Here is a 27,056-nt window from a genome sequence, read left to right on the forward strand (position 1 = left end):
ACAGAAGGAGCTCGAGATAACTGAAATGAATTTAAGCCCATCAAGAGGGAGGGGTGGGGGGGATCTTGTTTTGTTCTCTTCCTCAAGATCCTGCTTTGCTTTTAATAATAAACAAATAGTTTTCCCCAATTCGAGTTTGTTTTGCCTGTAACAGTAACTTTAATGATCTCTCCCGGTCCTTATCTCAAACTTTGAGCCTTTTTTGTTATATTATTTCTCCCCCGTTCCCTTGGAGGGTCCGGGGAGTGAGACAGAGACTGCATAGCTTGGTCCGTCATTCTCATATAGAAAAAAAAAAAAAAAAAAAATCCATGTAGGAAGTAGAGAATTACTGGAAAAAAATATAAAGACAAAAGGGTTTAAATCCTCAGAGAAACCAAGAGAACAGTCTGTCTCAAGATTGTCTTAAATTTAATGGAAAAATCCATTTTATAATATGACATTGTGTCATTATAAATATATCCTTGAATAAGCAAGGTCAGATGAAATAAGGCTTTTTTTTTTTATGCAGCTCCTCAGTAAAGAAGCATCTCTCAAACATAGCAAATGCTTTTGTAATTAACAATTGCAATTTCAGGTAGGAAATTGAGTTTTTTTCACAGGACCTATGTGCGGGAACACTATCTTAATACACACAAACTCTACCTTTCTTGCAGGAAGACTGAAAGCACTCCATACAAAGATTCAGAGACCTAATATGACAATATTAGATTTGTTTTTTTCCTCCAGAATCCATTACTGACTGTAATACTAGTACTTAACCATAAGCTTTCTCAGCATAAAAGAGGCAAAACTGTTTTCATAATTATTTTATCTATCTGATGTTAAAGTATTCAAGACTAGTTAGTCTACCATAGAGCTCACTGCTGCACAGTAAAGCGCTGTGGTACTTTGTAATAGAAACCTGAAGCTCTACTGATTGTGCAGTTTGAGAAGAACCCAAGAAGTATTTTTACATACTTTCTAATCAAGTAAATATGGGTAGAGACCAGCTTGTATAAATATAAGTGTGTTTAAATTTGCTGTTTGGACTTTGTGTAGCGAAGCTTTATAATATTAACAGGAAAACTGCTATGAAGTGATTCATATGACCGCAATCAAGGAATGTCAAAAAGTATGGGGGGGGGGGGGGGGGAATGAAATTTAAGCTAAACTGCTCATGATTAAAGATTGGTCCTTCTTATTATTGAAACACATGAAATTAATCATCCCAGGAATACTGAAACATTAATCTTACAACTGAAGACAGCAACGGCACAGAATAGATGTTAAGGAAACAATTTAATATAATGATAGCTTTACAAAAGAAAACAGCAGCTACATATTTTGTGTGGAAAAAAGAACACAAAGTGTATGAAACACAGTTAATACTACGGATGTGTCAACAGTTCCTCAAAATTAACATGAAGTTCACATTCTGTTAGGGCTTACAAAATACTATTTATGGTAGTTAAACATAACAAAACAAAAACCAACAGCTGCTTGCCTGACAGAAGAACAGATACAAGATACCCAAGCCTGCAGCATTTAGCTTAACACAGAACGTGATCTTAGATGCATAAGTCCCATTAAGTTCTACAAACGGTTTCTACTTCTGTATAGAAAAACAGATCCAAAGGAGCAGCTTAGCAGAAAGTGAGGATAGGCACATAAAAGAGAACTTATGCAACACACAAGACTTCCAGACTCTCAAGGGAATTCATAAAGTTTCTGCAAGATGGAGATTTATTGCTCATTCACAAAGAGCAAATGGAAATTACAAGACAAATATAATAATTAAACATACAAGCTCTTGGACTTCTAGAAAGATACTAATTTCTTGTGTTTGAGATGCATTGTTAGAAACAACAGTGCTAGCTGAAGGAAGCTTTGCAAAAATGCAATGTAATCTTCTGCAGTTACAAGGGGACGTGACTGAACAAGTAAGACACAGATTCACCATTGTGTGTTCTTCGAATTGCCTCAGCCAGGATCATAGAGATGTCAATAAACTGAAAGAAAAATCAAGACTATGAATTTTATGGGATGCCAAGAATAAACAACTATACAGTTTATAAACATATGAACAAACATTCAATTTACCATTGTGGTCTCTTATCACTTCCAGGAAGTAAAATAACTTTAAAACATTAGGTACTTAACAATATACTTAAGAATTGCCTTAATACAAAGTACAGACTCAAAATTTGAGTAAGAAAGCATTCAATAAAATTGCTGCACAGGCATACTGATGAAGACTTCTGGCAAGAGGGTATGTTGTCAAAAAGAAGCGATTCTAGCCATCAGATGGCAGTGTCCACTTGACACAAATACAGTTTAAGGGCAGTATACCTTTTAAGTGCTTGCCTTGTTTCAATAAATGCCAAATAGATTTTCAGCTTTTTAAAAATTCAATGTTGCATTTAAAAAAACCCAATCTTTTATGCTGTCCTCCACTCAGTACTAAGGAAAAATCCAAAAAGGGATACATAGCTTCCTAGAACAATCTCATGTAAAAGCTACTGACATAAGTCAGTTTTGTATTTTCAGTTTAGTTTTTGAAGAGAAACATGACATTGTTATACTGAGCATTGTCATTACTGTATTTTTTTTTAAAAAGTCATCTAAGTTTTCTGTGGCATCCACAATATCACTAACTTAAGTTCTAAATACGAGTATTGTATGATTAACATTGATGAGCCCTCTCCCCCAAAAAACAGTCAGTTTTATATTTGCCACTCTTTCACAGTCAGGCATACTTAATCTATTGCAAATACCACATATTTTGCAATACTACCTGAATCCCCTTAAAACAGTTATTTATGCCAATGTTTTAGCAAGATCTTCTGCAAACTTGTACAACATATTTTAGAATATTATTTTCCTCTCAAGGCACACATTCTAGCATCAGTAAACAGTAAAATACAAATCCAGAGTTTAAACAGACGAGACAAACACACCACTGTACCTGAATTTTTGGGCAGTGTTTCATTTTCTCTTCCTGGGGGATTGTATTAGTCACCACAACAGCCTCAAATGATGCATTATTAATCCGAGAAATAGCAGGACCAGAAAAGATGCCATGAGTAAGAATGGCATAGACTTTAGTAGCTCCAGCAGACACTAATCTGTAGGACATGACGGAAAAAGTATGCTGTGATGCATGTCTACATAGATTGCTATACATGAAGCTAGATACAAATCTCTAAAATACATTTTACACACAAATTCCTCCTGGAAACTACAGGAAGATACAAATATCTACAAAAATAAGTGTCACAAAAATAATAAATAGCTACTAATTAAATAAAAAAGTTCTTATCAGTAGCAGAGATACTAAACAAAATTGGTGCACTTTTGACCATATCAGCACAACATACAACTGAACTCCAGTACAACTTTTCCATCTTAACCAGGCAAAAATGAAGTAGTTTGGATGGCAATATTCACAACTCCATTGTGTCTCTATTATTGCCCACCTTTATTTTCATTTGCAATTCTAACAACTCTGCTTGGAAAGAGTTTCTGAGGAAGAAGAAATGTTAAAGATTGAAAGTCTAGCTTACTGCAAGGTTGTGGAAAGACATGCTGCTGTTCCAAGCATGCAATGAAATGATGCAGCACAGAAGGAGAAAAAAAAAAAAAGTGTAAATCAAAGAACTAGAACACTTTGTGAATGAGTCAATTCTCTTAATTTGGTTTTGACTGGCCTCTCTGCCTCCAGATGCTCAGCTACATCCTAGCTGCTTTTTGAGTCTTACAAACAGAAGCCCTGCACAGTGGTATTTCATCACATCATAGCATGATAAGATAGGAACAAAGACAAATACACAGAAACATCATCTCGTTTTGAATGACTCAACAGAATCAAAGTTTTCCAGTCATTCTCAGCATTATATTTAGTAGCTGCAGCCTACAAGGAGGAAGCACCACGACAGGGTGAATGCGTACCAAGGGTGTGTACTTAAGTTTGTACTTCAGCAAGTTTATCTGCTATATCTGAAAACACATTTCATGGTCCATCTGCTGAGATAAAGAGAGGTCTAAAAAGTATTTTGATGAGCAAGCCTAATTAAGCACAAAGTAGATGTCACCTAGATTTGGCATTAATGAAAAGCACTACTGCATGCCAAGAACAGGATATAAGGCAACAACACTCAAGTAAAAGCACCTTTCTTACAATTTTTCTTACAGTGGGGGTGGTGGACCACTGGAACAGGTTGCCCAGGGAGGTGGTGGATGCCCCAACCCTGGAAACATTCAAGGCCAGGTTGGACGGGGCTCTGAGCAACCTGATCTGGTTGGAGATGTCCCTGCTCCTTGCAGGGGGTTGGACTAGATGACCTTTGAAGGTCCCTTCCAATGCAAACTATTCTATGATTCTTAGTGAATGCAGATATGGTTCTGATGGTTTTAGAATTTGCTCTACAGAAATCTAATGTATGTAAACAAAGAAGTGCTTCTTTCATAACAAGAAAGAAAAAAAAGGCCTCCTTTTTCACAGAAATTAACTTCCTTATGCACAGGACTAAAAAAAAAAAAAAAACTAGACCATTTGTGAAGCACGTTTTGGGGCCTGATGGAGATTAGTATGCTGATTGCAAACAACAGACATCTCTGCAAAATTCCATCAAATTTCCATCAAAGTGAGAAGAAACACAAGACTATATGAATCCCTCTACCACAAGTTTTTGACATCCTTTTTATCTAGATGCAAACAGAAAACCTGCAACTAAAGACTAAAGATTATCTTTACTTCAAACCGCCAACAGGAATGTCTAGCTCACTTAAGCTTCATCCTGTCACTTTGAAATAGTTTCCTGCAGTATTGTCATGAAAAAATTGGCTGCTCATTGTTTGGATGGGCATACGCTTTGCTGGGTAAAAAAACTAGCTAGATGGTCAGGCCCAAAGAGTGGTGGTGAATGGAGTTAAATCCAGTTGATGGCCAGTAACAAGTGGTGTTCCCCAGGGCTCAGTATTGAGGCCAGTTCTGTTTAATATCTTTATCAATGATCTGGACGAGGGGATCGAGTGCACCCTCAGTAAGTTTGCAGATGACACCAAATGGGGAGAGAGTGTCAAGCTGCTTGAGGGTAGGAAGGCTCTGTGGAGGGTTCTAAACAGGCTGGATTGATGGCTCAAGGTCAATTGTATGAGGTTCAACAAGGCCAATTGCTGGGTCCTGCACTTCAGTCACAACAACCCCATGCAACGCTACAGGTTTGGGCAAGAGCAGGTGGAAAGCTGCCCAGTGGAAAAGGACCTGGGGGTACTGGTTGACAGCTGGCTGAACTTGAGCCAGCAGTGTGTCCAGATGGCCAAGAAGGCCAAGAGCATCCTGGCTTGTATCAGGAGTAGTGTGGCCAGCAGGAGTAGGGAAGTGATAATGCCCCTGTACTCAGCACTGGTGAAGCCGCACCTCGAATACTGTGTTCAGTTTTGGGCCCCTTACTACAAGACAGACACTGAAGTACTGGAGCATGTCCAGAGAAGAGCAAGGATGTTGGTGAGCGGTCTGGAGCACAAGTCTTATGAGGAACAGCTGAGGGAACTGGGGTTGTTTAGCCTGTAGAAGAGGAGGCTGAGGGGAGACCTTATCACTCTACAGCTACCTGAAAGGAGGTTGTAGTGAAGTGAGCGTAGGTCTTCTCCCTATGAGGAGAGGAAATGGCCTCAAATTGCACCAGAGGAGGTTTAGACTGGATATTAGGAAAGATTTCTTCACTGAAAGAGTTGTCAAACATCAGAACTGGCTGCTCACAGAAGTGGCGAAGTCACCATCCCTGGAGGTATTTAGAAGACGTGTAGATGTGGCACTTCAGGACATGGTTTAGCAGTGGACTAGGCAGTGTTAGTTTAATGGTTGGCCTCGATGATCTTAAAAGGTCCTTTCCAAACAAAATGATTCTATGATTCAAAAAGAGTAAGGCAGGAAGTACCACATGGATCTGTTTTGGATGCAAGAGTATTTGATACTCTCATAGTGTGTACAAATATATTGGACAGGAATATAAATTCAAAGTGCTCTCAACTGAGACATACTAGCTTTAGAAAGGATTACATTTAAAAGTAGCAATGCTACAGTGAATGTTCAGCAACAAATTTAAGACATTCCTGTGTTTCGCTCCTCAGCAGTTCCTTCCCACTTCCAATGTGCATATTTACAATCATATGGGAGTTGTCTTTGCTATAAACAATATCAGAATACAAGATCTTTAATTGGAAGACTTAAAACCTCAGAACTCTGACCAACTTTAGATTGCAGCCGCTGATCTTCCAAATCAAAGTTGGCAGCACATGTTCGGATATGAGTGGATGGGGAGAAGCACTTTAGTCTACTATTGCTCAACCATAATGCGTCACATTTGTTCTTAATTTCAGTTAATCTCTCCAATTTGTCAAGACTATTTTGAAGCTAGAGTTACTGCCATACATATTGAGTTGTGAAGCTATAGCAATAAGAAGAATTTTAAAAATTGCTGATTTAATCCTGAAAGGACTAAAAGGCTACAGATGTTATTACAGTTCAGCACAGTCAGTAATGCCAACTTCTGTGGAAAAACCCCTACTGCTACCTTGAAACGTACCAGCATAAAGCCAGCTGGAAAACCCTAAAGTAATACTTTATACTTGGCACTGCTAAGGCCTCAATTGAGATAGTGAGTCTACATTCACATGCTGCACTTCAAGAAGTGGACCAACTGGAAAGAACCCAGAGGGCTTCACCAACAGAGCAGAAGTCTAGAAACCACAAGGAAAGACTGAACACACTGAAGTTAGTTAGTCTAGAGGGGAATGAGAATACTCTTCAACTAACTTCCAGACAAAAGACAGGAAAACTTATTCTGACCTCCCCAGATGAAAAAGAACAAGTAGTTTTATACTGAAGATGTACATTAAAGATTAGTATTAAATATGCATTGAACACTAGGGAGAAAATACTTTCTAATGGTAAATCTAGTAAAGCTTTGTGAAACATTGCGTGACTTCTTGCTACAGAGGTCAGGTTAAGCATGCAGGACAGAGCAACTGCACTCATTGGCTATCTGCAGGTGACAGTGCGGTGAGACAGTGGGCCAGGTCATAATAATACTTACTTGTCTGCTGCATGACATATTGTGCCACATGTGTCAGCCATATCATCGACAAGAATTGCTACTCTGTCTTTCACGTCACCAACCAAGACCATTCTGTCCACTTCATTTGCCTTCTTTCTTTCCTTATGAATAAGAGCAAATTCCACGTTCAGTCTGTCAGCAATTGAAGTAACCCTAAGTTACAGGAAGAAACATATCACATTTAGAGAATTATTTTTAAAGAAAGAACAGAGCCATACGTGTGTATGTCATAAAACACAGTTTTTGTGCTTATTGGCTTTCAAACTACGGCAGCATAGACTTTTGCAAGTAATGAGACAAGTTAGAAACAATATTAATTCACTGCTAATAAATATAACCAGCATGTCTTCAGCTATACTCTAGAAATCAATTTTTTTAATAGAATTTTTTTATAGAATTCACTTTGAGTTTCTGTAATTAAGTGCCTGGCTTTGAAAACATCTCAGCTGTTTGCAAGCTTTTATTAAGCTGCTGCAATACCTAGTCACACTAAATAATTTAAAGTAGAGTAGTAAAGTAGCCTCAATTCTAAGCCTACAGCAGCGTGCACTTTAACATCCTAACTGAAAATATTATTGCAGGAATGTGAATTCAAACCAAAGGGAAAAATCAAGCAAGTTAATAGTGATTAATAATTCTTTTAGCAGTATTTGACTGGTAATCAAGTAGCTTACTTCATTAGTAATTCCCTTAGCAATACATCTGCTTGACAAAGATCTTTTAAAACTATTCAGGGTGACCTCTGGTGGCCAGACAAACCTCCAATCACAAACTTAATTTGTTCCAGACCTCTAATTGCTTTTGTCAGGTTTTTTAATATACCAGAGCTGGTAGGTATAGACATAGGAATAAACAATATTATGCCTTTTCTGTGCTGGTGCACTCTTGCAGACTATTTTTTTAAGAATATATTTAGCATATTAACAAGGTTATTGAAATGCACATTTAATAGAGAATAGGCTTTTGTTTCTTTACCACTTAAATATGAAGGATTTGTTAGTTACTGTATTTCAAAAACTGGATGATAAACAAAACCCCAAACATTTTGTCATTTCCTTGTGAACAACAGTGTAACTTCACAGCAAATCTCAATACCTCAGAGGCATCAAGATATCAAGAGAATTTGCATGCCTTATTTCAGTCACAGAATTTAATAAGGTGGGAAAAAACCCAAGCAAATGGTAAGCAATGAAAAAAGAATTCAGATATTTTAAATGAGTGCAAGAACAAGTTGTTTTTTTAAAAAATTTCTTTAATGCTTACAGATTTGAGTTTTAAGACAAAGTTTCCTCACATTCTATTCACTTTTTGTTTACTCAAGTATTATTTTGAGAGTCCATATGTTTTAAATGCAAAGGCCAAACTATTTTCTTTACATTACATTACTGGAGGTGAAGGAGAAGATGTGAATTTATTGAAACCAACAACATCTTCCCCTACTTCACCAGCAACTGCTTGGTTGCGTTACAACAGAAAGCTACCAAAGATACACTCTGTCTATCTATGTTAAATATAGTGAGAGTGGTCCTCAAAAAATAAACTCTTATGATCAACTTGATAATATACAAACATTTGGTAGTGGAAAAAAATGCATCTTCTGACTTGAATTCTAAGCAAAGGTCGTATTTTGTTTAAAAAAACCCACACAAACAAAAAACTGGAAATAACAGTATCCAGATAGGCGCAAAGAAATTTAATTGATGGAGTTAATCTGAACTTTAGAATGCTTTTATAGTTTATATTTTTCCACATCTTTAACTTGATTAAGCTAAACAGGAACAACTATGGAGTTCTAATCAGTCTTATTTCCCTATTAATTACTAGAACATGAATACTCACAGACTCAAGGATTTCAATTAAAATCAAAATATGACAGCCTTTCACATTTTTCCCCACATTCCAAACATTTAAATTACTAAGTGCTTACGGAATCCTTACTTCATTTGTCTTTGTTCCCATTCAGTTTTGTAGCAGCAGCATGACCAATAAAACTCGAGAATAAGCATCTCACCTCACCAATCAGCATGCTTCTGAGCTTTTGCATTAGTTTATACTTAATAGATACCAAATAAAAGATCTGCTAAATGAGTACCGCATGCTGCGGATGAAGAAACATTCCTATGAACTAACTTTTCTATTTTTACCTTTTGCCACTCAAAACAAAACTTCACTCCCTTTTTCTAGTATTCACAGTGCACAACTTGGGGTCAATAGGTTTAAAGCTGCAATGCAATAACAAAGAAAAAAGAAACACAACTCAAGCAAGCTCTTACCTAAATGCAGGTACAGTGGGGACAGGCCATATGCTTTGACAGAGAAGGGAAACTTAGGCAATTCCAGAGCGAAGCAGGAAGAGGTGCAGCAACTGGACTAAAGAAGCAAGCAGCATGAAAAAAATCTCTTCCCTCCTGTGGAGGGATCCAGCTAATGAGGCCATATTGAGGGAGAGAAAAAAATATTTTCTTTAGAGTATAGAAAGCTCCTGGATGTTGTCAAGCACGGACAATATCGGAAAAACTAGTTGTTCTGTTTTCACAATGCAGTCAGATTCATTTGTGATGTACTGTATATCTTGAATAAATCATAGGGGAAAAAGACTAGACAAACTAGTTTACTAACCGCTAACTATATGTAAAACTAGTACTTTTAGGTTTGTATAGTACCTTTTTGCACCACCTGCATCAGGTGATACTATGATACAGTTTCTCCACTCCAGAATGTTCTCTTTAATCCACTGCAGCACAGCAGGTTCTGCATACAGGTTATCTACTGGAATGTCAAAGAAACCCTAGTCCAAAAGAGAAAAAGAGTTTCATGAATATATGTTTATGTCTAACCTGGAACAAAGACACAGGGAAAGAATCAAGCCTTTGCCTTTCATGTATGATAGAACTTCTAATTAGTATTTTACACTGGCCTAATTCTGCCCTCTGATATTACTATCAAACGCAGCAAAAGTTAAACAAATACTAAGGTCTCTAAAAATCTCACCTACAAGTAGGGAAATAAAGAACAGTTGTTCTCAGATGATATAAAAATCAGAAAAGATTATCACCTTCAGGCATTCAAGTATATTCATGCTTGTGAAAAGTTCTCAAAAATTCCAGTGAGTAATACTCCACTTCTATAAATTTCAACTGCTTGACATGAACAGTAGTATTTCAATATGGGGAAGATTCAAGTTAGTCTTACTTGAGCAGAAGAAATGGAATTTTTCTTCTTGTGCAAGTTGTAATGACAAGAAGTCTGAGTTAGACCACAAATGAAACTGCTTTTTGTTTGTATGACAGCCATCTAGCATAACAGAATACAAGAACTGGAAGATAAGGTATTTTCTAGAAAAAACAAGGTATCTTGAAAAGAGGTAGACACAAGAATGACACGCGGTGTCCGCTCTGTGTCTGAGGCAAGACTTGCGATTTGCTGGATTCAGCAGTAACCCAGCTAAGGGCTGCCAGCCTCCATTTCACTTCTCTGAAGAGAATATCATCCTCTTGGCTGTAAACAACAAAACTATCTATCTACAGCAACACGATAATCTCCGACAAGGCCAAAATTAAGAGAACTTGCCTCAGATCAGTATATTTTATGTTCTGGGAGCTCTTACACTAGGGCTTGGCAAATTCCACTGAGTACTCCAATGCACAAGTATTCAATGTGCCTGCAAAATCACCCCATAAAAATCAAGGCTAATCTCTTTCAAAAAGGTAATTTAATTAGAAACAGGTAGTGAGAGTTTCTCTCAACCCTGAGAATTACAGTTCTGTACATAGACTTTCAAAACAATGAGAAAAAACCAGAGAATTAATATTAGCTTTTCAGATTAATTCAGCAGAGCTCCTAGCCACAGTTAGTATGAGCTAAGTTACCTGGATCTGAGAAGCATGCAAGTCCATGGTGATGATGTGGTCAGCCCCTGCAACTGACAGCATGTTGGCAACAAGTTTTGCAGATATTGGAGCACGACTCTGAGGAATAAAGCACAAATGTTTAAATTTAAAAAAGTATTTCTACTACATGGGAGGAGTCAGAAAACTAGCTGCTGTTACTGATTTTTCTTTTAGAACATTTGGAATCTAGATATGAAGAGGTCCAGAACTTTAGCCAAGCTAGCCTGTCAATAGCTAATCTTGCTATTAGGGTTTTGAAACTCAGCAACGCATTTAGGAGTATCTAAATCAGTTTGCACAGTCTGCCTAATAATGCTTTGTAGTAATCAGACTGACTAACAAGCAGATAATTGGGGATATAAATTTTCCAATTCTTCTATTTAGAACTTTCAGCTAGGTTTCTATAGCAGAAAGACAATTTCTCTAAGCCACTACCCTGCCTTAACAGGCAACTCTTAAGCAACTTATCCTGTTCAAAAAACATTGCCAAAAACCAAAGCTTGAAGGCACAGTGAACCCAACTTTTGAAAACACTGCTTTAAAACAGTATCAAGCATTTCTTCATGATACAGTAAAGCTAGTAACAGATCCATGTTGGTAAGGGTCTTCTACCTCGGCCTATTTATTTATGCTTTTTTGATAATTCAGGCTTAACTAACTGTTGGATGCAATTGGGAGTCTAGAATTCCCAAAAGGGACAGGGATGAAAAAAAAAAAAAGTGGAAAGAACAAAAGAAGAGCAAAAATCTAATTAGCAAAATGAATGCCAATGTCAAGAGCTTTTTAAAGGCAACAAGGATGCAGAACAAACAGCAACATAAAAAAAAAAAACAGAAGATGGAAAATCATGACTGGAAGATACCTCAAATTTTTTTTTTTTTTGAAACAACTCTGAATTTTTTTCCATTTTTTTAAGTTCAAAAAAAAAAAGCTATGTTGCCCTAGACAGTTTTCTCTGTTTTCTTTTTGCTATTCTTTAAATATGGCTCAGAACTGGCAATAACATTAGCATGAAGGCAATTTAGAGGATCCATCTCACTGTCAGACTCTGTTTTTTTGCTGGCATAGTATTCTCTTCTGCTGCATCTCTATCAAATAGCCTCACTGAGCCCCCTAGGAACTCCCTCTCCCTCTACCCCATACACACAATTAGAGTGTCTCTGCTCTCTTTCCACTGATGCTCAAGGGCATAACCTGAAATAAGCTGAACCACTGCCAATTTGACTGGGATGCTTTTCTGTCTGTGTCATATCAAGGAGCCAGTATTTTCATCAAAACTTTTGCTAATTTAGGTGGAAACTCAGCATTTATCTGGTTTAACATGCCGATTGCCAACATACTTCCAGAAAAGAAACCGAAATAGTGCAGTCTTTCTTATGGGTAGATCACGTTTATCATCATTGTTACAGAAATTCTTCATTTTGAAAGCCATCCCTTTTGTTTTTTTGTGTTTCACAGATCACCACCACCATTTGGTCTGCATCAGATACACAGAAGATATATGCAACAGGTAGTGCTTCCCTAGATCTCTGCAATTCAGATGCATATAGCTTCCATAAGACTTTGCTATCATTAGCGCTTCAGCACAGACGATTTTCCAGTTACTGAGGACTATGTTGCTCCTCATTTAAGTCCACCTCTGTAAGGTCGAACTCAAAGCTTTCTGGATATTTCTATTATTAGCATTAAAATTTTGGTTCATGCCAAAGTCCTGATCACTTCAGGTCATTTTAGCAATACAAACTGACAACTTTAGGCTGGGCTTCAAAATATTCTCAAGTCTCTCACAACATCTAATAAAACAAAGATTTAGTTTCTACTCTTTTGACTCTATCACAATGGTCTCTTATCACCTCTTCGCAAAGATCTGATTTCATGCTACAGCTAAGCCAGACTAACAGGTGATGCTGAAACCAGATGTTTACTCCCCTGTTTGTCCCATCCTTTCTTCCCAACCTATACACTTCTACCACTTCCCTTGTGCTGCACACCAGGACTTGTCAAAACCCACAGTAGCCAGGTAAGGCAGCTCAAATGGAAGAGAAAGGAAGATGGCAAGCTAGGACCTTCTCCTCTGGTAGAAACAAGTGACTAGCTCAGATTAGCTGCTAAAGTCAGAACAAGGTTTGCCATTTCCACTCCATCCAGCATATTGAGTTTTGCCTTTTTTTTTTCATTTCTGTTCAATGTGAATGCCCCTTAGCTTGTCTCACATATCAATATAATGCGTACCACCAGCACAAAAAACCCAAAAATACCTTTCTGCATCAAATACTAATGTATACGTTACCAGTTGGTACTTCTTTCAGCTGCTGGCCTTGCAGGCTGCCTTCCCAGTAGGAAGAACTTGAAGGTTTTACCACTAGGTAACTTGTTTTAGCAGATATGCACACATCAGAGATTGCCTACGTGTTGGTGGACAGACTCTTGGAAGGAAAGACAGCCAGACACCAATATTTGTTTCTCAAGAATGGTCTAATAGGAGATTAAGACAAATGAAGTTTGCAGCTATCTGATAGTTTCCTTTACACAAAATTGTGCATTAAAAGAACACACACATAACATGTTGAAAAATATTTAAGATTTGATTGCTTACATATAAAAGTTTTGTGCTACAATATGATCCAAATCAAAGATTATTTTAAAATCAAAGTAAGTATATTCATGGGAACCTCAGATAACCTGGCCTCATTATTCAGAAACTTGGAAAACAAAGGTAGATGAGAACAAGATTTTCTTTATCTTGGAGCTTGTAAAGTTTGCTTCTGATCAGAGAGGCAAGAACAGAGATTCGCAGTATTCATTGTTCCATTATTTAACACAATTTGAGATTAGTTTCAGAATTATTAGTGTGAAACGCAACATTACATTATGTACAGAAACTAAATTGTAAAAAAAAAAAAAAAAAAACACAAAACAAAACCAAACCTAACCAAAACCACTGAGTTTTTAGTTCCTAAGCAAATTCCCCACTTACATATAACAAGTTATGTAAATGATTTCTTCCTTTGTGATGCATTACCAATTTATTCACAATTCTTAAAATTAACAGCGACAGGGGGGAATCCACAAAGCTAAAGAACCTCACAAGAGTAGCAATGCAAAGGACACAGAGCTGAAAGTAAAAGTTGTCCATCAAGATTAAAGCTCTGTTGTATTCAAGCATCTTATTACATTGTGTTGCTCAAAATGAATCACATGCATACTAAACAAAAAAAAAAATAAAAATAAAAAAATGCAAGAAACCCCGAAGATTTATAACTGGAACTTTCACTTCCAAGAAAGCCAGTTGTGAAGTGTATGGATACTGAATGTTCACTAATGTATTACCTAAATTTTATTGTTTCAAAAATGAGATATGCTTTGAAGCTTCAGAAGTTGACAGCCATTATCTTGAATGTCCAGATAAATTTTTAACTAGAGGCTAAGAGTCTTCTAGTAGCAAATTATCCCCTAGGATTACTGTCATGGCCTAGGTGAAACACAAATGAAATCAAGAAGTGAAACTGAAAATGTTCCCAGTTATACATAATGTAAGTCAGTAAGTTTCACCCTTTAAGGCCATGTTAATGGAAATGCATAGCGTTAGATTAAAAAACAAAACAAAAAAAAAAAAACAAAGATACCTACCCAACGCTCCACGGACCCCTTCTACAAATCAAAAAAACAAAGTTACATGAGCTGTAGAATACCAAACTCACCTGTCACTCTACTTCTAACTTATCTCAAAGGAATCTCTGCAGCATCAACACCATTTACGTGCTCTGCCCACAGCTTGGAAGGTTAGCGTAATTAGAGGATGCATAAATGCAACTATGGCCAAAGCACAGATACATCTGTGTTAATTTTAAATTAGCTAGCTTGTGTATGAGAAGTATTCTAGTTTATAGCATTGCTTGACTGCATCTAAATTAATTTACCAACTTTTCTATGATTCTCAGCAAGCTTTTTTTTTATTTTAAACCTCTGTTTCTCATGTAAAGTTGGTCCAGGTTTAATGTTAAAGTGTCCAGAGTAGATTGCACAAGCCTTGTTTATAATATATTTTTTTTTACTGCAAGCTCCTTTCCTTAAATAGATAACTGCAACAGAGGCATGAAAAGTATAGGTTTATTTCAAGCCGCGAGGACTCAGGCTACTTAGTTCTGTATGGATTAAAGTCAACAACTTAAATTCAAACCAGAAAACAGCATGCAGCTAGTGAAGATTGAACTGCTTCAGTTCATAGTCAAGCAAACTACAGCAGTACCTTTCACCAGAGAAAAGAAAATCTGTGTAGAACCATAGGAAGAAAATGGCTGGCACTTTACTGACACTTCAGGCAGCATACAAAACTTGTGCACTCAACATGGGTCAAAGACCAAATGATGTGATGCAATCCAACAGCGTGAGAAAAGATCTCCATGTCAATAAGCTGCCCAATGTTAACAGCTATATTATAGCTTATTTTGCAACATGGACGTCAACTACCAAGGTTAATTTCCAAAGATGGCAAACATTTTCTCAATTGCAAAACAGAGGTAAAAAAAATAAAAAGAAAAAAGCAATGGCTTGCCTAGAGTTGCAGAACTCAGTGACACTCAGAGAACAGTCTGGAACAATGCTCAAAATCTCAGTTAATGAAAATCACTTTCCTAGGCTATCTTTAAATGACATTTCCAAAAAACAAAATGCTCCTGAGTGCCATGCTAGGCTACTGCACTGGTGGTTTTGAGTGTCTCTTTGAAGACGGTCACATGGATTTTGGGTACCCCTGACAAGGCATAATCCAGATGCGTGGAAAACTTGGGACACTTATCCTATCCCCACACCAAGAACTTACAGGATGGTCCAGCAGAATCTTCCAATATGAATTTGGAAATCAAAACAGTGAGATGCTCTGCTTTCCTTTCAAGTTTTTTTGATAAGAAGAAGTATTTCAGCTCTCCTGATCAAGGGAGAGCATTATTCAATACAAAAATACGTCAAAAAAATGAATCTCTAAAAGATGTAGGCAAAGAATAAGGAGCTACCATCTAACCCTGAATTCCATTTTTGGAATTATAACAAGTGGGTCTTGATAATATTAGTAGGTGTTAGAGGGCCTGCACTTAAAGAATGAATATATTAGAAAATAACTTTTCTGTATTTATTTTTGTTCTCAGACATCACAGATTTGCATTACATATTTTGTAATATCTGCTATTATTTTTAACTTCCTCATTATTTCTCAGTCTTGTTAGATTTCATATAAAAGAATGTAAAGAACAACAGAAGGCCTTCAGGATGGTTTGCTTGATGCCCAGAGTGAAAGGCAGGGGACTTCCCTGTACTTTCCCCAGTACATCCCACCATTTATGTGGGACATGGGCAATTTTTCAAAAAGACGATCATTGCAATCCAGCCTTAAAAGCCAAACTCATATTTATTCTTGCTAGTTCTTTTCAAGTGAGTTCAGGTAAAAGTAACATTCACATAACACATTAAATGGGTTTTGTATTTATAGTAAAGATAGGAAAGTTTAGTTCTGTATTTTTTAAAATCAAACTCACTTGCCACAGAGTCTGTTACTGTGTTATCAACTTGGCTGAACTGGTATATTCATCAGTTACGGCAGACCAAGTTCAGGAAAAGGGCACTAAGATCAGAAAAGTATTTACGGAGTTTCCATAAAATTTTTGGTCTGCATCAGTAAAAATAATTATTCCAGATATAAAAATTGTTTATCTGCTGCAAGGCAAATAAAAACTCTGTTTAACCATACAGGGTAAAACTCACCTACATAATGGTTTACAGCATATCAAATTTACGCAAATAAAATGTTTAAAAGGGTGTACTCTCTTCTTCATAGAAGTAAAAAAAAAACAAACAAAAAAACCCAACAACAACAACAAAAAAAACCCACAAAAAAAACCACCACTAGAAAAAGCAGGAAAAACAGTTCCATAACGTGAGGTTTGCTAGCAGAGTACTCTGCAATATACCACACACATATGATGCATCTCCTTTTTCAAACAAGTAGCTTGTCAGTTATCAAAACACAAGCAAAAAATAATTTATTGTCTCACTTCATTCACCTATAGATGACATAACTGAACCTTTTACCAAAAATAATTTAAAAAGCAAAATTTCAAAACACTTAAATGTTTACAAATATATGTTTTATCTCCAAAAAAGTGAATAAGCTGAAAAGAAGCTTTCTGAAATTACACAGTTCTTACCTACCTTGTCTTTCTTATCTTGCCTGGCATATGGAAAACATGGAATTACAGCAGTTACTCTGGAAGATGATGCAATCTTGCAAGCATTGATCATGATGAGCAGTTCCATTAAGTTGTCATTTATTTCTCCACAGCCACTCTGGATGATATACACATCTTCTCCTCTCACACTTTCACCAATCTCAACACTGAAAGAGCAGATGATGACCATTTAAACACATGCATTATTAAAGAATAAAAAAAAACTTTTGTTTTAAGAAACTTTCATAGGTTTATCCCCATTTAGAGGAAGTTTTGTTTTTTTTTTTTTACAGCTATTTGGATAACTGTCCCCTTGATAAAAAGTCCATTTCAATATAAGCCAGTCTAAAATTTACTTCAGCCTAAATATGGTCTTTGTAAGGTCAGCACCAATCGACATGTAATTATGGCTATAGCACTGATGCAGCTCACATCATTATTAAATTTGATACTGCTTTTTTTTGTTTGTTTGTTTAGTCTGTATATTTTATGTCCTTACCATCTCCCAAGGAGATGACGATTTAAAGAATAACCTAGATGACAAGTACAAAAACAATAGAGACAACTTTAGAGTTTTAAATACCTAGCTTGCATCAAAATAAATAAATAAATAGCCTGCATCGAAATACCTCCTTAAAAATGGCAATTATTTTTCTGTTATAATTAAGATGTTCCTAAATTCAAGAACCTACTGCATCTTAGAAGAAAGTAGTATCAAAACACACCTCAAAATCAGAAGTCTGTTTAAAACTTACACTGTGATGTCCAAGTAAAGTATTAAAAAAAAAAAAAAAATCTTAGAGAAAAGCCAAGAGGGCTGCTCATCAACAGCTACCATGACTCAACAACTCCCACATTGTGTCAGTTGTTATATTTGCTCTAAGAATTATTTTATTCTTCCACAGATTTCAAGGCAAATTCTGGCACTGGCCACTGCTCACACCAGAAAAATAAAAAATTAAATAGAGCTTAAAAATAGCCTGGAAAACTAGAACAAATTAGTTGAATGTGGATTCTTTTTCAATTCTAGATCCAAGCAAGAGAAATCTGCTATTGAACCACGCTAACTTTTCACACCTATTACTCCAAAACTTACATATAAAACCAGCAGACTACCCTTCATTTTTCCCTGAATCCACACACAGCATACAAGAAACATACAGACTTTATAAATAATGAGGTGATCAGACCTCTCAAATCCATGCTTTACTAAGTTAGTCTTAATTATTAAACACTACAATACCTTGGGCCCTTATTTAAAAGATTGCATCTTTACCCAAGACACAAACAAGCAAAAGCTTCTAGCTGGAAACCATCCAAATGGCCTAGATGTGGGTGGAATAATTTCTCTGATGGGTCCTTCAATGCTGAAGCTTATTCTAGTCAAATACAGTCCAGACAACTTTCATTTATCAGCTTTCAAGGTGCTGGGTAAAACTTACTAGCTTTCTGAGGCTACAAAACACAGGAAGGAATTTACTGCTTAAAAACATCTTAGTGATATGCAAACACTTGATTTATTATCATCAAGATAGTTGAGTCTGTGCTCTTGGCTCCCCTACTTGACTCCTCTGCAGTTCCAAACAAGCTGTAAAAGGATCCTGTCTTAATTTTTCTCCTTAATTGATTACATTTTTGCCTAAGAATGCTACTAGTGGATTTCTTAAGGCCAAAAGAAAGGAAATAATCTAGCAAACACCAGGATCTCTGGAAGGGCAGAGGTGGTCAGGGACAGCGTCATCCGCAGACATGTCAGTGATAATCCAGGAAACCTTTTGGAGGCTTTCATCATGGCACAGACACACAATTTTTGGCCATAAAACTTTAAGTTCCCTGTCCAAGTTTTTGATCAACAGAATAGGGCTGTTCAGAGAAAATTGTTTTGATCAAAACAATTGTCTTAGTTTGTTTTTCCTTTTTGGAACTGAAAAAGTTTTGGTCAACATAACAAGTTCAGCAAGACACTAAGCATATTCCATAACTGGAAGAATCAGGCAGGCTTAATCAGAAGCCCTATCAAAACCAGTTCTGGTGTTGGAATATAAGTCCCACTTCCCAGAAGAATAAAGAAAACCAAATAAATAAATAAATAAACAGAAACCTGTCATTGCTTCTGAACACACAAATGCAGCTCCAAGTAATGCATCTACCCACTAGCTTACAGATTCAGCCTCAATCACTGTTGTAGACTCATGGTTATTATTATGAGGGCTCTAAAAGTGATAATTGCCACTTAACTCAGCACTGGCACAGATCCGCTTAATAACAAGTCTTGGCACGTAGTGCATCTTTGGAATAGGTCCAAAGAAGAACACCACCACATGCAAAAGCTACGCAGCACCTCTTTCAACGCAAGACTGTTAAGTTGCACTCCAGTTCTGTAAATTAAACTAAAATCCACTACAAAGGAGAAAAAAAGTAGAAGAAAATAAATATAGGTCTGGTTAATACAATGGACTTGAAGAGGTGCTTCTTCCATTGCCATTAACCACTATCTTTTCAATGATCTTGGGCTAGCAAAAACTTTGTCATCTTATGAACAACTTGGAAAACAAAAATGACACTATTTTCTGTCTTGGTCTGAAAACTTTTTGGTTATGCTTTTCAGGCCAGAATTACATAGTAATCTAGCACATAGAAACGTGAATGTATGTGTACATGTATATAGAAATACCTCTTCTGGTGGACATCAAAGTTACATGCATACTAAAATAAATCAAGCTTAAATTAATACTTCCATAGCACTCGAGTGCTAGAGAATAACACCATTATATTATTGCACAAAGATCTTCTCCCGATCAAGTGGAGACAGCTGTGGAAGAGTCGGTATCTCTCATTGTCTACCTTCTCAAAGACTGGTATTAAAAGGTATTACATAGACTCAACCAACAAACACTATTTTACCTTCATTGAGCCACACAAGATAACCAGTCACCATGTTACAAGTATTTCACCAGACATTGCCTGTGCTAACCACATTGGAATTGTTCCGGCAGGTTTTTTATTATTGTTGTTCTAGTTGGTTGCAGGGGGAAGGAGAGGTGGGAGTTAGTGGTTTGTTTTGGGGTTTCTGTTTTTTTGTTTTTTTTTTTTTAAACACACATTCAGCTATAAAGAGGCAAACAATAAGAGACTATAAACTATAGTATCAAATACCTGAAGCATTGTACCTCAAATATCTATTAGAGAACACTAAGCTAATAGCAATCAAACTTTGTGATACTTATCTTACTAACATAACTACTAAATTCCACTTAGACCATCTATATCATGACCCAATTAACTGTCAATCCATTTAAGGGGTTATTTAAATAATTTCACATAGAAAGGACAGAGAGGAAGGACACAAGAACAAGCTCTTGCCTCAATATTACAAGCTCTGTTTGTTTTATGCAATTTAATCAAATTCAGCTATTTGGTAACAGTTTAGATAAGCTTCTCATTCCAGAAGAGTCAACAGAACCTGTAAGTTAAAAGCCCTCACACCACATTGTTGTGTTTTAAAGTAAAAATTATAGAAATTAATAGCCCACAAAAGTAATTGACTTTATTTGAGCCAGTTGCTTGGAATCCATAAACACAAAGCTCCATCTGGGAAAGATACACATAAGACAGGTCATAAGAAAAAATGAGTTGAGTGTTGGTATCTGCCTTAATCTTGGAAAAAATGGGTTGAGAGTTCAATTTAATAAGTAGAAACTTGGATAGACAAATTACCATTAATTAAGGATAACGCTCAAAACCCACTTACATTACAAACATATTTCAATGGCTGAGGCATTCATTAGGTAAAATTCAAAACCAGGAGTAACAGCAGGCTGAACCCCTTCTGAGCTAGATTTATAGTACACTCCTAACAGAACTTACAGTGATGGGAATTTTACATTTGTACTTCCTAACTAAAAAGACTGTTGTGGGGAAGCAGGGGAATAAGTATGCAGAGCCAGGCTAAAATGATAAATAATGTAAATCTGTAACTAGGATTCTGTTCGAATCATCCTCTTAGAAGGGCTCTATGTACCTTTTTAAATAATTACAACAGATTAAGTTTCTAGCTATACTTAAGTAAGATTTCTCAAGCAATTTAGGTGCCAATAAAGTAGATGTGTACTTCAGGTACTTTTAATAACCAGAAGAGGCCAAAATTTAAGGTCTAGAGTCCTCTTACAGTGTACAAAAAGAATCAATATGTCAAAAGCAATCCAGAAAATTCACATGCTGAATTTGCAATTCATTGAAAGTCAGCCAGTAGAAAGCACTGAGCAGAGGGGTGTGTTTGACCTCTCACCTTTGGGAACACGTTTTGCAGAGTAAAGTCTTTTAACGCAAGGCCTTCAATTCACTGGGCAAATATTTCGACTGCTGTGATGTTACATAATGAAGTGGGTACCAGGAAAGCCCAAAGCAAAGCCCAAAGCAAAGAAACATAATAAAAATGCCAGAGTTGATTTTAAGTCTGTAAGTATCCACTATCTCCTGGCAATCATGGGATCTCTTCCATTTGGATTAACAGCTCCAAGACCAACCCCCATCTTCATTGACAACTGCCCTGTCCTAATGGTAATGGGCACTGGCATGGTAAGCACTGCAAGACAGGAAACATTTTCTTACCCTCCACTTGGGAACACAGCCTGCCACCACAAAAGGAAAGCACCTTCCTTTGAGCAGCTCTGGGTTGAGCAACATGCAGTCCAAAAGGAACCCTCAGAAATTTGGAACAAAGGTCTAATGAACCTGAGCACACGTAGAGAGACTTCAAAGGCTGAGTACCAAGCTCTGCAGCTAAGGACATGTGAGGTTGTTGGCCATTATTCACACGGGTCGTTCTTTGTTTTTAAATTTCAAGCATTTACTTAAAAAGCACACAGTATACAGCAAAGTCAATAAAGCAGAAGTCTCAAACTAAAAGCTCTGAAGCATATTTGGGCCTTTTGTCATTCAGCGCAATGAACAGTATGATAAATGGCCATATTTGCTGCATCTTCAGTTCCCTACATAAATAGAACACGCACAACATGCAATCCAGGAACAACTTTTAACTTATTCAACCAAGCTGGTGAAATCTGTTTCTCCAGCCTCCCCTTGCTCAGGACAGTGTAAGTGAGCAGGGAGCAAGGCAAACAGCTACCTCTGCTGCCACAGGCAGAGCACAACCCCAGTTGCCAATCACTCAGCAGCTGGACAGTACAAAGAGACAATTCACATCTCAGGATGTCCCTAATTCCTACTGCCTTCAGCTGATTTAACATCAATTTGTCATATGAGCTTGCTTACTCCACAGTTACGGGTCTACAAACACCATAACAGTCTACTCCAGTGAGGGTGATACAGCTCATGGCCCCCTGGTAGCAGCTGAACCCAAAGGAACCAGGGTACAGGAGATGTAGCAAGGTCATGTCTCATCTGAGACAACTGCAGTAGAAGAGTTGGAGGATGCTGAAGGGGAGATGGGAGAAAAATGTTACAGCCTGGTGCTGAACTGTGCATCTCTGATATACAGCACTGATGTAGAAGTTCTCAGGCTTGTTCCTGATTTTTTCAATTATTTACTTCATAGAACAAACTGTTCATTACCTCACTATGTGCAAAATAGAGACCCACATCCATCCTTGTAAGAATTCTCCAAGGAAACATCAGCTGTTTTTCCTGTCTTCCAAGATTAAATTTCAGTCCAAGATACCACTTATTTATTTACTTACAAACAAGTGGCCCTCATATCAACAACACAGCTTTTCCCATACAGCAGACAACATTCCTTTGTAATCAACCCATATTTTCCTCAGTAAAAGCTGAATGGCATACACTTAAGTTGACATTTCTGAAACAACTCAGTTTCATCAGCTAAATAAGGCTGCTGGTAGGCAGCCTCCAAATTCACATGTGCCAGAAAGAACTTAAATTCCCTTCCTCATGGATCTGTCAAGATCTGCAAGAAGACACACTTCAGCCAGTCAATCTGACAGGAAGAAGCAAGGAAGCTCAAGGGAATGGGTGGGAGCACTAACTTCTTCCACTGGGAGAGATGTGTGTAAGAGGATGCCATCTATTACTGCAGTTTTTCCATTTTGAGAAACAAAGTATTTCAATGACAGAGTTAAAACAAACAGTCTTTAGAGAAGCAAACATACCATACATTGTAAGAAATTATATTTGTTTAAGAAGTGATGTACATTTAATTATAATTTTTTTTCAATCAGCTGACTCACCAAAAATACGTGCACTGGGATTTAATTGTGTATTAACTCTAATGCTATCTCAGTGTGTTTGGAGACAATTTTGTGAAAAAGGTTAGAGTGTTTAGTGTCTGTGTGCTTCTGTTACATGTCTGTCAGTTTCATGATGCCTGTTTAAGGACTTCCACTACTTTCCTCTTCCCGTGGCCTGCCAAACTCTGCTGATGGCAGTTGCTTGTAGGGTTTGAAGATGATAAACTGATTAAGCCCCCACTGCAGCCCCAACATTTTGCCAGATAAAGGAGAAGGTGGTGCCAACCAAGCACCTACCATGACACTGTGGCTGGCACTTAACTGATACACAAGCTCTGAATACTAAACAGAGTTATCTTCTACAACCAGATATTATTGAGGAGCTCTCTCACTGCTTTAGTTAGAGTTGCTTGACTTTGTAGTCAGCTGAAGGAAAGAATTAACATACAGTTTAGATGGAAACAGGAAAAAATGAGGTGATGGTCAAGTCTACTGGCAATTTCCCTCACTTCCTCTACATAGACATTACCTTTCTGAGTTACAGACCTGCAAAAATACTGAATGCCTAAATCAGAAGTGAACCAGATATATTGCTAATCTTAGTATAAATTAAAGAGAAGCCTTCCCCATTTTAAATATGTTCTGGAGTTGGAAACATACCTGCCCATTTAGCCACAGTGCATGCCAGTGGTGGTCTTATCCCTGGCTAACCTCAGGGTACAGCATTAGCTCCTCAAACCCATTTACATCTGCTAAGGATTGGCATTGAGCCCTAAAGCCTGTCTGAGTTGAAATATAATACAAAATATTTAATAACTCTCCCCTCCACTCTATTCTGCAAGCAAGACTAACTGCAGTTCTCAAGTAAATGGTTTCCAGCTAGGACTCTTTGACAAGGATTTAAGCCTGGGGCTGTACACATTTATCAATTTACATATAATTTACATTTTCATTTAAGAGAATGCAGCAAAACGCAAAACAGGGTTTTTAACAAAAGGTGAATCTTCTCTGCAACTGGCTAACTTAACAGATCTCACAAAACAAGAGTTTGTTGACCCTCAGGCCTGAGCTTATCTGTTTGCACAGGGGTTTGCCCGAGTGCCATTGGCAAGGTTTAAGGTTCTTTATGCTTTTTAACTACCAGGCTCTAGTATTCTGCAATATTGCAAATTCATTTCGTAATGTCAATACACTGGTTTATAAATTTAAAAATGCTACAAAAATAAGAAAAAAAAAAAAGACTGTGCTGGGTTATCTTTATATAGGAAGAAATAAATTTTTGCTTACATTCGCACACAAAGAAACTTGCTATGCAGACAGACTGAAAATCCAGATGCCTCAGGAAAGGACCACTGCAGCATATATATCTTAGCAGCTTTCACTGTAGTTTAATTTAAAATACTTTGTTGAGGAATTCTCTTATTACTATCACTGATTTTTTTTTTATTCAGAACATCAGTCTACAAAATTGGAAGGCCAACATCCTGAAATAAGTTGCTAAGGATATTGAAAAGAATTACCCACTCAAAACTGAAGGGGAAACAAGAACTTCATTTTAGAATCACAAAAGTATGAAGTTGTAAGAAAAGAAAAGAAAAACACTTAAGGATTTAAAGTGTTAAGGCATTTTAAGTTCAGGGAAAAAAAAAAGAAAGAAAAAAGACAGTGTCAGTCTTACAGTGTTGCAACAGAAATAATGTTTAGATTAGACACATTCCTCATATCTATACCACACTACATACCTACGTGCCTGAAAAAATAACCTGGCACTACTAGATTAGCCAAACCACTGACCTGCAGTCACCACTACCTACTTGTTTAATGGCAGAGCCCAATATTGAACACCTGGAAAAATAGCTGGAATGATAGAGTAGAGATTATTGCATCCTGAAGCCTAGAATTTAATTAACTCGCCTCATAAAATAAATATGCAAACTTTGGAGACAAATTTCTACCTCTGATTAAATCTAAATCAATTAATCTCTGCTTAAAATATCTCAAACAGCAGAACTAAAGATAAGTGTCTCTGGAGAACCATAATTAAAAAAAGAATTAGACGTAAATTAGCAAGAAAGTCATGCAACCAAATGCATAAATTAAGTTTTATCATGCAGAAAAGAGATCAAAGAGCAATAAAGTGAGTATGGGGCTGGAAAGACTTGAGAGAAGATTTAAACCTTCATTTAATCAGGAATGAATAGAAGAGAGTGCAAACATTAGGTTGCATAAACACCAATGGAAGAGGGTTTATAGTAATGCCAGTGAGCATAACTAGAACAAGAGCAATTAAACTGAGAATGCAAAAACATAGACAGAATAGAAGAACAAGCTTTGTGAGAGCAATTTTAGAATACACCATGTTAATCTTTCAAAGGAAGCAATGAAAACATGCTTATTCAGGAGACTCAGAACAAGAATAGAGGAAAAATAAGCATACAGTAACCTCAGAGACTAGCCAGCCACTTGCAGTTGGGAACTTGTGTGTCAGCATCAGCTGGCAGCCTAGTCTCATACACCTATACTGAAAAGCAGTCACAGTCTTACCAGCTCGTGAGATGAGCATACAGCTGTCACCTCAATTTAAAATTTTTCATTAAAACAAATAAATAAAATCAGTGGGTCAGAACACTAAGATGTCAGTAAAGAGAGGCAATATTGGTAGAAAAAGCACTGGCAGGCACATTCTCAGACAGTTAGGGTGAGCAAGCTGCCCTCATGGTTTCACACAAGATTTTTTGCACTGTTATCAGAGTCACTTTCTGCATTTGGCTGGCCAGGAACCTAACACGCCCGCACTTTCAGTAGTATGCTAAGGCCATCATATCAACTTATTATCCTCATGTGGGACCAACAGCCTCGGACTAAGGAGGGGAGCCAGTGGTAGCTGGTCCACCACACACACAACTGGCTGCTGCTGCAAAATAAAGCCCAGCCACAACAAATCCTGAACCGTGATTTGATCCAGGCTCTTTTTCAAGCATCTAATCCATCCTCACCATCCTGCTCTTACATCCACTGACATACAGACCTACTCCTGAAGCTATATAACGTACTACAACTCACAAAATGAAGATGATTCTATTTTTACAGAGGTAACGCTGATCAAGCGTTTAATCAGCTGTCTGTGAAGGGCGGGGATGAACCTCACGTTACGGACAAGGCTGCCCGCTGCAAATATCACCCTCACCCCGCGGGAGGATGCTCTTCACCCAGGCAGGGGCCTTCGCCCACCCTCCTCCGGGGCGGGAGCTGACGGCGCTGGGCCGGGAGCGAGCACAGGTAAGGCCGCAAACGGGCGGCGGTTGGGGAAGGGAGAGGCGGGGGGGACCGGGCGGGGGCTGCCGCGGCCCGCCCCGCCCCACGCACCTGGTCTCCTGGTTGCTGAACTTCTTGGTGACCACCTTGCCCAGCTCCAGCCCGAGGCGGTCCGCCACCCGCTGGGACAGGTCGTGGTGGGAGCTGCCGCTGAACAGCACGATGTTCGGCATGGCGAGGGCTGAGCGGTCAGGCCGAGGGCGAGAGAGATCGCGGGGAGCACGGCGCGGCGTGAAATAAGCGGGGCCGCCAGCCGGCCCGCCCCCGCCGCGCCGCCAGCAGCGGGGAGGGGCCGGCGGGCGGGGCGAGCCGCGGGCGGGCGCG

The 27,056-nt window shown here is 37.8% G+C and overlaps 1 protein-coding gene across 2 annotated transcripts; it reads right to left on the reverse strand.

Moving 5' to 3' along the window:
* Positions 1 to 1,262: 1,262 nt before the first annotated feature.
* Positions 1,263 to 27,056, reverse strand: PRPS2 (phosphoribosyl pyrophosphate synthetase 2). 2 transcript variants are annotated; one of them, XM_086768030.1, is made up of 8 exons: positions 26,784 to 27,056; positions 17,195 to 17,378; positions 14,621 to 14,641; positions 10,970 to 11,068; positions 9,764 to 9,888; positions 7,080 to 7,253; positions 2,948 to 3,107; positions 1,263 to 1,991 (listed from the first exon to the last, which is right to left on the reverse strand). In XM_086768030.1, exons 1-8 carry the CDS (start codon positions 26,903 to 26,905, stop codon positions 1,899 to 1,901), a joined length of 978 nt encoding a protein of 325 aa, XP_086624156.1. In that variant the 5' UTR covers positions 26,906 to 27,056; the 3' UTR covers positions 1,263 to 1,898. The 2 variants fall into 2 exon arrangements, with proteins under 2 accessions (XP_086624156.1, XP_086624166.1); XM_086768040.1 differs by lacking the exon at positions 14,621 to 14,641.

This window comes from Chlamydotis macqueenii, chromosome 1, assembly GCF_036417535.1.
Source record: "Chlamydotis macqueenii isolate bChlMac1 chromosome 1, bChlMac1.mat, whole genome shotgun sequence".
NCBI lineage: Eukaryota > Metazoa > Chordata > Aves > Otidiformes > Otididae > Chlamydotis > Chlamydotis macqueenii.